The sequence below is a fragment of the Bemisia tabaci genome, chromosome 2, assembly GCF_918797505.1.
Source record: "Bemisia tabaci chromosome 2, PGI_BMITA_v3".
Classification (NCBI taxonomy): domain Eukaryota; kingdom Metazoa; phylum Arthropoda; class Insecta; order Hemiptera; family Aleyrodidae; genus Bemisia; species Bemisia tabaci.
In genome coordinates this window covers 61400332-61413405 of record NC_092794.1, presented here as the reverse complement: position 1 = coordinate 61413405, position 13074 = coordinate 61400332, and the positions used below count along the sequence as shown (strand labels likewise).

At 34.5% G+C, this 13074-nt stretch overlaps 1 protein-coding gene across 1 annotated transcript in view; it reads right to left on the bottom strand.

The window, feature by feature from the left end:
- trol (terribly reduced optic lobes) overlaps positions 1-13074 on the bottom strand; it is a 194500-nt gene that overhangs the window by 61554 nt on the left and 119872 nt on the right. Inside the window, exons 11-21 of the mRNA XM_072296440.1 lie at positions 12176-12319; positions 11361-11432; positions 6337-6470; positions 5472-5562; positions 4986-5126; positions 4272-4403; positions 3643-3759; positions 2968-3161; positions 1956-2177; positions 1173-1304; positions 136-306 (exon numbers count right to left, since the gene is read on the bottom strand). Of these exons, the coding sequence (XP_072152541.1) occupies positions 136-306; positions 1173-1304; positions 1956-2177; positions 2968-3161; positions 3643-3759; positions 4272-4403; positions 4986-5126; positions 5472-5562; positions 6337-6470; positions 11361-11432; positions 12176-12319 (1550 nt within the window). The remainder of the gene's footprint in view (positions 1-135; positions 307-1172; positions 1305-1955; positions 2178-2967; positions 3162-3642; positions 3760-4271; positions 4404-4985; positions 5127-5471; positions 5563-6336; positions 6471-11360; positions 11433-12175; positions 12320-13074) is intronic.

Genomic DNA, 13074 nt, shown 5'->3' with positions numbered 1-13074 from the left:
TTAAATTAATGTAGAAGAAAGTATGGAAAGGGATGCTTATTTGCCTTCCAGGATTTGTAATGTTTCCTTAAAATATGAAACTGAGTCTAAATTATTCGACCCTTGCGCTGTTTCAGCTATGCATTAATGACTTACGCTGATTATGACGTCTGGAACGGTACTGCTTGTTCCTTCACCTAGGAATCGAACAGTGTACTTGATATAACCTCCATAAGATTTCAACTGATTCCCAAGATAACTGTCTGGAAAAGCGTAGTAAGGATATGCATTATCTGCATTGATGGCATTATTATCGTCAGATCTCAACTAGAAAACAGAATGATTTTCAAGATGAAAATTTAAATGAGAGAAAGAAAAATGATTACTGACACAAGACTGATTAGAAATTGATTAAATGAGTGAGAAATTACTAGAAACAGAACAGTCAGAGTACTTGATAACTGTTAAAATTTTCAAATACAATTTTTCCTTGGGAACAGTTCTAAACTACACAATGATATTAAAAGACCTGGCATTTTACGTTTTGATCCTATAGAACTGTATCTTGGAATATATGATAAAATGAGAATTCTTTTGAAGTGCACTGGAGGAGCAAATAATTTTTCTAAAAAGTGAAATTTTTTAAGAATAAGGTTCTTCGCCTGTAAAAATCAAATTCTGTTTCATTTTATTTCTCAAATTTATCTGTTACGATTATTAGGTAAAAGGTATTTTTACTGTATTTTTGGACCAAGTTTTCAAATATAATAGGATTTCACTTGCTTTTTTGCATGAATCTTGATTTGATACCTTTTTGTCTTTGTAGCAAAGAGATTGAATTTTAATGGATGAATGACACAATAAGTTTCAAACTGAATTTTTGCTTAAAAATCATATTTGACAATCCAGAGGCTTCTATTCAATTTATCAGTTTGTTTGTCATCATCTTATGGCCTCACTTGTCACCTTCTGAGAGGGCGCCATACCATTTTGAAAATGGAGCAAACCCTGGAACAGGAGCCAGAGGTGACACAAAATCAAATTGTACCATTATTTCCCCAAATATGAGAACTGCTGAAATGCCTAGTTACGTTTAGGCAAAAAACTTTAAAGAAATCCCTAAGTGACAGGAAAAGGAACCATATTTTTCTCTTTACTTGTAGATATGTATTAAAGGAAGTAATGAAAATTACCAGGAATCCATCACGCCCTATGCTTTGAACGTCCGGCCAGTTTGAAAGTTCGTTTTTCTTAATCTCTATGTTTTGCAAAGTTGAGTCAATCACTACACTGATGATTTGGTGCTTTCCAAAAGGAGGAGGTAGCTGAAAAATACGAAATAATATTTAAGAAAACAAAATACGAACACTAGATCACCGGAAACTTCAAATGGCTAAGATGATAAGCAAAAGGAAAATTATAATCATGAATACGATCGATGCACATATCGATTGCCTGAGTCAAAAAAAGCGTAACTCAGTTGCCTATGTTATGAGTTTCTGCTCAAGTTCTCTTTTTTTAAAAAGGAGAACTAACCAAAAGTTGCTATTGAAATTTTCTTCATTAGCTCTAATAAAAAGTCACAAAATTACAAGGTAACATTTTGATTAGTTTTCCTTACATAAAATAAAACATAATCAGAGATTTTTAAACATTAAAGTTGAGATATGCATTTTTCATATTTAGTATTTAGCCATGGATGTACTCTTTAAAAATATTATGTAAAATGTTTTATCGCCTATTCAGATTTAAATACACACCCTTCCTTTCCTAGATTACAAAACACAGGTTATTCCACCAAGTTCTTTGTAAATGTACGAATTTTGATACTTGGTATCAACAACAAAAACTCTGCACTTAGTTACTTCTGATAAGATGTTTGTTTTGCTATCTCAGTTTAAATGATAGGCGCAAATGATTCAGTGAAAGTAGAAGCGGATGAGTGGATGAATTGATAACCAAGAAAGAGAATTTACCTGAAAGGTAAACAAGTTGGCACTTTTGCATTGCGTTGAGACCCCAAAGCAGAAACAATTAATACAATCGCTGCGTGTGAGAGCCAGATCATTGAATGTTCCTCGTAAACAGGATCCTCTGGTATTAACAGGCTCCTTAATTGTGAGAATCGTATCAGGAATGGCAAAAGTAGATCCTCTGGAGTTGATCCCTTCACAACTGTAGGCACCTTGGTCCTTTTCCTGGGGTAAAAGAACAGATGTAACGTAATTTTGGATGTAGAATAACTTGTTTACAAAACTTGCCAAGGACTCAATAATTACAACAAGATTCACCGATTTAAGATTTCAAGATTGAGAACGACAAGCTTCCTCAAAATTGAATGTTATTAGATAGAAAGAACTATGATTATCTGCTCATTTGATCAATACCAATCAATATGATAGATACTCATCTTTTACTGTATAAAAGTATCCGGAACAAGATAGTTATAGGTGCAAGTTGAAGAGAGTAAGAAAAAATAATTACAAAACAATCTCATAGAGGATTAAAAATTATGGTTAGATGCCCGGTCCAAACCCTGGACCCAGCAGCCAGAGCGTGGCGCTCTTGACCAATGGACTTTTGCAGCGCTGAGGCATTCAGTGCGTCATTTTGCCGATTTAGCAAGTGGAACTTATTAACAGATTTTTGACAATTTTTTAAAACTTCTAAGATTCATTCAGAGGAAACGGAGAATTCTGAGTCCAATAATTTTGACCATACAGCCAATCAGAATCTAGAAGGGACATTGTAACCTCCCCTCGTAAGAATCAAATGTATTGTGAACCGAACTTGATCATGGGAATATTCTGTTTCTCTACATTCTAACTGCTAAAAAAAAGAGAGAGAAAAAAAAATTGACACAGCAGTTTTTAAATGTGAAAGGCATAACTTCAGCGATGAAGTCATATCGTATATCCCTTCTATCATAGAATAATAGAGATAGGGGGTTCAAAATTTTAGGGAGTGACTGTGGAACGAAATAAACACCTGGACATCAGGACAAGTTAAAACCCCAACACCGCGGACACTGGTTGTATTACATTTAGCAGGAATGTGGCCCCAATTCAGTCGCCAAACGATTTCTGGTGTCGGACCACCATCAGCTGTGCATGATACAGTGAATAGAGACCCTGCTTCCAAAACGACCATGGGAGGTGGAGGAATGCGAATTGTGACCGGTGCTGGAAAAAAATACAAAAATAATAGAGGTTTGAGCTTCTTTCTGGACAGTAATTGGTTATTTCATGTTTCACTTCTGAAGCTGAGGTTTGGGCATCAAACTTAAAACTCAAACTATCCAAACTACCAGGATTTAGAACTCTGACATGCATTGATGATCATGTCTAAAATAAGAGAATGAAAATGGGAGAAAATGATGAGAATATTAAAACTATAAGGTTTTATTTTTCAAGATTACGGAGGTTTTCTTCATTGAGTAATGTGCTATCGCAGCTTGTCAGCATACCTCAGTTTGAGTATGTGCTGCGATGGTTTGTCTCTTCTTGAAAATTGAGCTCTAATGGATTCAGATAGTGCTTTTCACAAAGTGTTCGATAAACTTGAAAATAGGGTGGCCCTGGCGATGTAAAACTTTAAAGCTTATTGAATTTTTTGCACCCTTTCAAGAAATATTGTTTGATAGTCAATACTGATAGAACTCACCACAACCAACTTCATCACTGCCATCAGCACAGTCGGGTTGACCATCACACTGAAATGATTTTGGAGTACATTGTCTGCCGCTTCTACACTCGAATTCATTCGACTTACATGGAGACCCTAAAAAAAGAGAGGATGGTTTAATTATCATCAAGAAATTGATCATGTTCATTAGACAATGATTTCGGTACTTGAATAAAATTTGTATAGACGCAAACACTCTCTTTGAGAGACAAAATTTACTGGGAAAATAATTTTTGTTTTTAAGCATGGTTCTATATGGAACAATTATTTGGAAAGACTACTGGAATGTTGGCGTGCGGCCATTAAAGAGCTCTTTTCTGTATGCAGTGTTCAGACATTTTGGTCCCAAGACACCTTTTTGAGTGAGTAGTTAATTTTATGTTTTCAAAATTGAAGATATGAGGCGAGAAAAAAATATTACTAAAACCGACAGTGAATTGCTGGAATAAATGATGAGATGGACTATTAATAATTGATTAATAATTTGATACCTAATAGAAGTGTGTTTTGTGATGTTTGTTGGGGTATGTGTGGCAGGAAAGGGCTAGAGCCATTCAATACCATAATACCATTTCGGATGTTTTCGATTTTTGATTGGATTCACTTACCGGGTAAAGCTGGGGCACAATTTAACTCATCAGAACCATCTCCGCAGTCATCTTCAGAGTCACATCGCCATGTTTTCTGAACACATCGTTTATTGGCACACCAGAACTCATTTGGTTCACACCCGTGCTGATCTGGAAACATAAAAGAAAGATAGAGCATAATGTAGGTAAGTTTTAAGCTATACATATTAAACAATGCATAATCACTGTTTTGCTCATCTGATCATCGATACAACCGGATACAAATGAAAGAAAGCTAAGCAAGTACTGACAAGAGTACCTAAAATTTAGATTCTTCTTCACTTCTGCAAGAACTCTTAGGTGCATTGGTTCTTGGTGCAAACATTAATATTCTGTTACTCTGTTTTTAGCATGGAAATTGAGTGTAGAATTAATGTCTGCAGCAAAGGCGCTGCATAATGTGATTTTGATCTAGAGTTTAGCATATAGATGGAGCAGTGTTAGGAGTTAAAAACTGAAAGTTACTAAAACTAAAATTTATAACTAAATCCTTTCTTATCGACTCAATATTTTAACAAAAACTTGTAAACCCTTTGACTTGCATGATACCAAGGTGCGATAAAACATAGTTGGGTTGTTATTTTACTCAACTGCGCCTCATTATGGTTTTTATTGGTGTTCTGAAAATGATTGTGCTTTGGAATACAACAAGTCACTAGATAAAATACAATAAATGATAGAAAGTAAACTTACTGCAACGCATTTCATCAGAGCCATCTGTGCAGTCATAGTGATCGTCGCAAACCTTGGACTTGGGAATACACTCGCCATTGGAACAGGTGGCTTCATTGTATCCACAGGCTGGTGCAGGCGCCCTGAACGTGGGCTGAACAACTGTAATGCAAATTTATAACATTATGAAATTAAAAAAAAAAAAAAAAAAAAAAAAAAAAAAAAAAAAACAAAACAAAACGAAGAGACTCATTGAGAGACACACACTCTTAATAGACAGAGATGAATAATTGATACATAGAGAACATGAAGACTTGATTAACAGAGATGAAGAATTTATGCATTTTGTCCTTGATATCAATACGGACTTTTCTTTTGAGATTTTGTTTCCTTAAAAATCGTATGACACATAATGATCCTCAAAAATTGGATCTTGAAAATTTCTCATACTGAAACAGTTAATACAGCCGATAAAAAATGGAGTAATGATGAATGAATAAGACTTACATTCCTCAACATTCAAGTACACAATCGCCCTTGCATTGGAATCATAAAGGTAGTCAACTGCTTCGCAAATATACGTTCCAGAGTGTTGAATCTGGGGGGAAAAATAAACTTATACGTAAGCAGCTGTAATGTCTGTACATAATGTTGAAATATTTGCATTTATAAGTAAGGTGAGTTCTTGCCATTAATATCAACTTTAATAAGAATGTCGATGGCTAAATGCAAAAAATGCATAACACCATTGTAATGTTCAAAAATCTCCTAACATATTTCACTTTCCTCAAAGAAACCGATTCAGAATGTTTCCATACATTTTGATGCAATTTTTTTCAGAGGAAGTGAAGAAAATTCACAAATAAAACCCATAGAAACTGGTAGAGTCCAGATGCAAGAATCAAGATGGTAGATTTTCTGTCACAGTCTAAAAGTGCGTAAACTCATTTGACGTAAACTCTAATTAGACCACAAAAACTTTGCTGTCAAAAAGAACAGGCAAAATTCTTTGGCATACTGTGAGGAGCATTTCTGTGTAGTTCTTGCTTTTTCATCCATAAATGAGCTTGAGTTTTCATTACAGATAGAATAATCCTGACGTAATGAAGTCTTTGGCCATTTTTCCGAAATCAGCCCTTGAAAATACATAAGAACCTTGCTAATTTACCAATTTCTACTTCAGACACTATTTCGGCACCTTTCAGCCCAAAATTAGCAGAGCTGTTTCCCCTAGTTAGAAGAAAAAGTTATCTCCTTTAAACTCCTGATGGTCCCTATATCAATAGTCTAATAAGCGTTCCAGTAAATTAAATTAAAAAATTTGAATACATGGCTGACAGCAAAGTTGAAATTCTGACAAATACAAAAGTACCTTGATATCTGGAATTTCGAGACGGCCGTTCTTATCTCTTGATCCAGGTGGCAAAGGCAATCCATTTCCTCTAACCCATCGAACTTTAGCTCGTAAAGGCCCTTCATCGCGGCATTGAAACACAACTTCTCGAGCTAAAAATTAGAGATATTAAAGACGTTATTTCTTGCAATAAAATCATAAAGTGATTACAACACTAAAAGAGGCCTTGATGAAATAGACAGGGAAAATAAGAGCAAGATCACCCCATGACAAGTAAAAGAAAACACTACAGAGAACTTCAAGGAAAGAAAACTACATTGTTTCGAGATTCCCAAAATAAAAAATCTTAAAAGGTGTTATTTAACAATTTGGAGGCGAGGGATATTACAGTTGTAATACTTTTCACCAGGTTCAAGTTGAAGCATTCTTTAAGATGAGATGTGTCACATATTCACAAATACATTACATTACATTTACAGATACATTATGATTACTTTGTCAGAGAGAAATGGAGTTCAGAGGGAAGGGAGGTCAGCAAAATTGGAATATTTCTGATGGAGACGACATGAACCAAAATTTACGAAAAGAGGAAGAGAAAAAAACCAAAGCTGAAAATTTACAAGCTTCCTCTGGAGGCTTCCGGCTAACGGAAAAGCATCTCCCACAAAACTTAAATTTTGAAACATAACTTGGCATGAATCTCGTCTTACTTAAAAATTTTGTAGTTGAAAAATTGAAGTCCATTCCTGGAAAAAATTATTCACATCCAATTCATTTTCAAATCTCTACTAGCAAAAATTTTTAGGAGCAATTTATAAAAATATATGAGTAAACATTTTTGAAATCGGTAAAGGACTCAGGGTGCAAACTGTAACCTTAACTTCACTCTCTAATAATTTTGAAAACAGTTTTTTGCTCATGAACACTTATATCTTTGATAGACTTACAAAATAAGTGTTATGAGGAATAAAATTTGTTCAGCATGCATTAGAGTTACATGCACTTAGGATTGGAGATCTGTTCGTGGAAAATCATGAATAAAAGAACACTGCACGCAAAACCAAAGAATTCGGAGCCAGCTAAATTTTGTAATTATGTGATATGATGTGTAATACGACTCTTTGAACACGATAGGTTCTGAAAATCGAACTATCTTTTTGCCACTGTTGAGAACAGGAGGCTAAAAATTGATTTATTTGCCCATCTCACATGATATTCCTTAGAAAGATGTGGGCTTGCACTGTGTGTGACAAAGTTTTTCTTTACTACTTCAAATAGCCTACAAGGGCTAATCCCACGCTTTAAGTCCCATCCCCCCTTCGTCCCTACTGAACCAGTCCCAGGCAACCATTGTTTAAGACCATCAAACTTGAATCGCCTAGCCGGGAATCGAACCCGGGACCTCCCGATCATAGAGCAAGCGCTACAACCACTACACCATAGGAGGACAAAGTATGGATGCTGCTATTGTTCGGAGGAATTAATTTATTTCGTGTGTCTTGCCTTCCTGGCAAAGAATAGCTCTCCCGCATACCAATCTGATATTGTAACATTTCTACCAAGTAAAAATACTGCAGGGCATGCAATATACTGAAAAAGTTTCTTTTCGTGTCTGTTTTTCTCGAAGAAGGCCCTAACAAGTTCAATTTCCAAAGCTTGTTGTGCCCAGGAGGTCGCAAAGAATATCATATCTAACAAATAGGAAATTTAGCCGTAGCCGTAGAGTGAAAAGAGCCACTGCAAAAGGTCCGACATAAAATTTTTGACCAAGATTGCAAATTGTGATGTACACTTTGTGGCATTATAAATTTTAGAGGATGTTTCTAGAGGGACATTTTACAAGAGAACCGATTAAGCCACCTTTAAACTCCTCGGTTTTGTATGAAAAAAGATAGGAGCTTCTGGTGTTTGCATATCATGTTCAATCTTTTGTATTGACTCGTTCCACTGTCTGCCGATTCCCTTAATTTTTTGCACAAGGCTATATAAAGGAAACTGTAAGTATGAAATCTTCAATGAAAAAGAGTAAATTTCTCATTGAATTTTAGGATTTGAATTTCAAGAAAAAAAAGCATGCACTAGAAGTTATAAAAGTTCATACTTGGAAATGAGGAGAACCAATTTTTTTAAAGAAAAAGTCCTCAACAAAATTGACCTCTTGGATTTGAGATATTATGAAAAAAAGAAGCATGCACTAGAAATCATAAAATCTTATGTCACGATCAATCCTTATGAATAATTACGGCTCAGATTTGAGATTTAACAGAAAAAAAAAGAAACATGCACTAAAAATTATAAAAAGTCTTTTCTGAGGATGAGGAAAGCCAATACAAAAAGGTAAAAATATCAAGTCAGAAATATTCTGCCTTATAAGTCTACACCAAAGAAGTAAGTAGAATTATAAACAGGTATTCTGTACAGTCTCTTAAATATCGAACACCAAATTGGTACTGGGATTTTGTAATGTACTGTACATACAAGCATGACAGATATTGAACATGTGTCATTGCGATTGGAAAAAAAAAAAAAGGAAAAACAACAAAAGATTTCAATAAATCGATGTCTTGCTTGACTGTTGAAAAATAGAGTTGACGTTAATTACTCAATATTTAACCGATGGAACAAACATCTTGGAAATTTTTAAAGGAAAAATAACTTATTTTCAAATTTTTTTAAGAGGCATTTTGGGCGAAGCTTTCAGTAGAGTGCTAATTTTATTCCATGCAAAATTTTCCACCAAAAAATTTGAAAATTTTTATTGCTGGCAAAAGATTACTCTTAGGGTCGGACATAAAATTCATTTCTTTATCATTTTCTTCTAAGAAACTTAAGTTTGACTGAATTTTGATTTAAATACGATTTAAGAGCTTCATCATTTTCATGATTTGAAAAAATGTAGTATTATACAAAAAATAGCTCCCACATCTAAACCTCTCATCAAAGGGGTAGAATCTTCCAAGCTTCCATATTTTCACACACCCGCCAGCCGGCTATCCACATTTTCCTCTTCATTTTTCCACAAAATTTCCCACCAATCTGGAAAAGATTACCTTTTTCTTCTGTTTTCCTTTGATTTTCGACTTCAACTTTGATTTGACCCTCAACATGTTTCCTCCTTCTAAATTTTTGGGGGATTTCCCACGTTTTCTCACGCCTGCTTGGCGATGCGATCGAGCATTCTCTGCATCCCTGCCTCTCATTAAAAATATTTTCTTTACAGGATAAATATTCACTTGTTGTAATTGCTAAAAGGTGTGAGTAATCAATGCGATCAAGCAACGTTGGAGTGGCAAATAGGTAAATGAGAGCTTATTTACGAGTCAGTGACACAGGTATTCAGCAAAAAAGTGTGCACATGGATGAATAGGAATGCAAGAGCAGAGCATTATCTAAGAGGCAAAAGGATGATTCGAAAAATGTTTCAAAATTCGGAGAACCTCTTCACAAGTACGAATCTTTAGGAGTAAAGTTTCAAGCTTTCATGTGAAATTAACATGAGACAGTGCCGTAAGTTCAACATCATCGCAATGCGTTTCATGCCAGTGAGCACTAAACATCACAATATTATAGTTCATTTCATTTGTAAAAATAGACATATGAAACAAATTGGTTTCAAAGTTTTGAGCTAGCAATTATTTGTATGGCAGATATTAATGGGGAATATACTTTTGGTGTAGGCTTGATAGGCAGATTTTTGATGGATTGTAGGAAAAAGTAAAATTGACGGACAAAGACAATTTTCCAAGATAAAAACCATCCCCAGAACCATTTCCACCAACACAGATATTTACATTATGACAATTATATGACGTTTTAGGTGTTATCACTTTATTCACTGATAATATTGGTATGTACAAATTTCGAGGGATATTTGATGGGAATTGCTACACATATTTCAGCTTTCCTTACCTTTCCAAAACTTCGTTCAAACAGCTCTCAAAGGAATCTCAGAAAACATTTTTTATAACTTCAAAACTACATTACATTCCTACTTTACTTTGAGCATTGCTCACTAGATACTAAAAGAAAAAAGAAAGAGATTTACCTGAACCTAAATCCATGTTAGAAAGGTTGCGATTTCGCAATATAAAACAGAAAGAAAAAGTACATTAGAGAATTGTGACAAGAGAAATTGGATAGATTCAAGCAACAACAATCTATCTATTTGTTCTAACCATGAATACTGAGCTAGGATTTAAGTACTCTTCAATTAAAAACTTTTATTTTAGAATGAGTGCATATTTGATTCCTATTCTTTGACTAACTACACATGAAAACCCACGAAATGCTAGCAAGTTTGAATATCGGTTGATGATGGAGCAACTTCGATAATTTTCCGGAGAGATGGATGGCTTCTTTGTGTGTCTTGAATCAAAAGAGATACAATTTTTGAAGGGCTTAAAATGTTTTCCTTTTAGAGCAAAACTAAAGGGAAAAAACAACATGACCAACACTCTCTAGAGAAATAGCTTCAAGGCGAAACGAGAGAGAGGACATTTTTGAACTTCCTTAAATGTATTTGCTTTGTTCCCCATGATACTAACTTATCTCAGTGCAGTTTTTTTCTCTTTAAATAGGCATGTATAGATGCGTCTACTTCATAATTTCTGAATAGCAAATTGTATGGTCTCTTCCATTTTTTAAAAAGAAAAAAAAAGAAGAAAAAAAAAACTTATCACATCTGAGATTATAATGTTCATGGTTGGTTAGACTTTTTTTTAATAATTCCAAATAGAAGGATTGTTTTTGTTTGAATGTATCCAATCTTAAATTATAATTTAAGATTTAAACTATCATTTTTCAAGCACGAATTCTTAAATTATAATTTAATGTATTAACTGCAAGCTGGTAAAATGAATTAAGATCACGGTTAGAGTGCTCATAAGTAAATCTAGGCAATCAGCGTTCAATGCAACTGCTCTCAGTGAAAGAATACTTGAGTGCTTGAGAATTTTAACTACATTTTCATGATGCAAACTTGAGAGATTAAACGGGAGAATGTGAGCAATGGGAATAAAATAGGAGGATTGGAACAAACTTACTTTCTTTTATGACTTGTTCATTAGGATAGGTCTTCAAATCCAGCCCAAGAGAAGAAGGTATGGAATTTTGATCTGAAAAGGTAAATAAGCTTGTAAAATGTTCAATAATTTCTGGGAAATTTTTACATTTACAAATATTAAAGTACCGATCAATGATCTTCAGGTATGTAGTGTATTAGGCATTAAGCCTGAATAACTTTTTTTTTTTTATTAGTTACAAGTGAGCTTTCATAATGAAAATATACACTTGGTTTCTAACTTAAATAAAGAGAAAATACAAACAACAGAGCAGTTTGTAACTTATTTACATATTATATATAATGAATTAAAATTAATGGTTCAGACCGAGGGGCTGGCAAGTTCCCACGGCTTTACCCTTTTGAGGCGTCTGTATTCGTTGGAGTTGTCTAATAATTGAATTGCCTCAATATTTGGATGGTGATAGAGACGTTTATCGTAGTTTGTAGCAACTTTGGTTATAAATTGTGAGACTTTCTCCATACCAAGATCTCTATGAATGTCAGAATTTCTTTCATACCATCGTGCCCCGACTATCTGTCTAAGGACAGCCTGAATAACTGAAAAATTTAATGGTAGTATTCATAGGGTGTGGGGCATGATACTTTGGCCCTTGAATATTTTTTTATAGTTACGCAAATGAAGATTCAATTCATCCTTATTTACCTATCTTAATTACTGATAAGTCTACCTAATGACACTCTGCAAATAATTATAGAGGAATGGAAAATGGAAAAAGAATAAAGATGAAAAATAATAACGATAATAAAAGAGTTGGAGAATTGATGCATACTTACATCGGGAACAACCTCTTTCATCACTCCCATCAGAACAGTCTGACACATTATCACAACGGTGATTCCATGATATACATAAGCCATTGCCACAACGGAATTCATTTGACAAGCAGGGCACTGGATCATACCTCGGTGGGACATATTCTGGAAAGTAAACAGCACAAGATTAAATACTATTGCAAACTTGGGTGCGACAAACATACAAAAAGTGATGCCTGGTGGACTAATGGACAACAGTAAACAGATGAACATCAAAGGAAAGTCTGAAAGTTTTTTCATAAAATTTAACCTCCAGAAGGAAATAAATGTACAAACTCATGAGGAGAGGTTTCTTTGCTGCTTCGGTGTAGAAACATTGGTATATATGCGAAATTGGACAATAAAACACGATACTTCGGAGACTAAGGTAATACACATAAGAACATTTCTGGTTGTGACTGAGAAATTAGCCCAGATCAATCCAGAACTGTGGGATTCTTAGGGATATGGATCCAAAGTTTGCTGAATCAAGGAGGTCCCAAAACATAACCAACACCAAATTTTTAGAGCACTGGCATACCTCAACAAATTCAAAACTTTACACAATTTTCTGTACAAACATTTACAAAAAAACCTAAAATCAATTGGTAATTTCTCGCGCTTGTCGATGACAGAAATTAACTTCTAGTGAATGGTAAGTGGTACCTATCAAGCCCAGCTATAACGCAATGAACTCTTTTTGGCAAAAGAAGTTATCGGTGACTACATTTTCTTTCCAGGATCAAGATCCATATCCGGAAGTTTGAGTGAAGATACCTTCCCCAGACAATATGTTTGAGAGTCTAACTTAAGAAAAATTATGAAAATTGGACTCTCAGTATACTTAATCCTCTATGGAGTGGTGTTACTAATTCGTAACA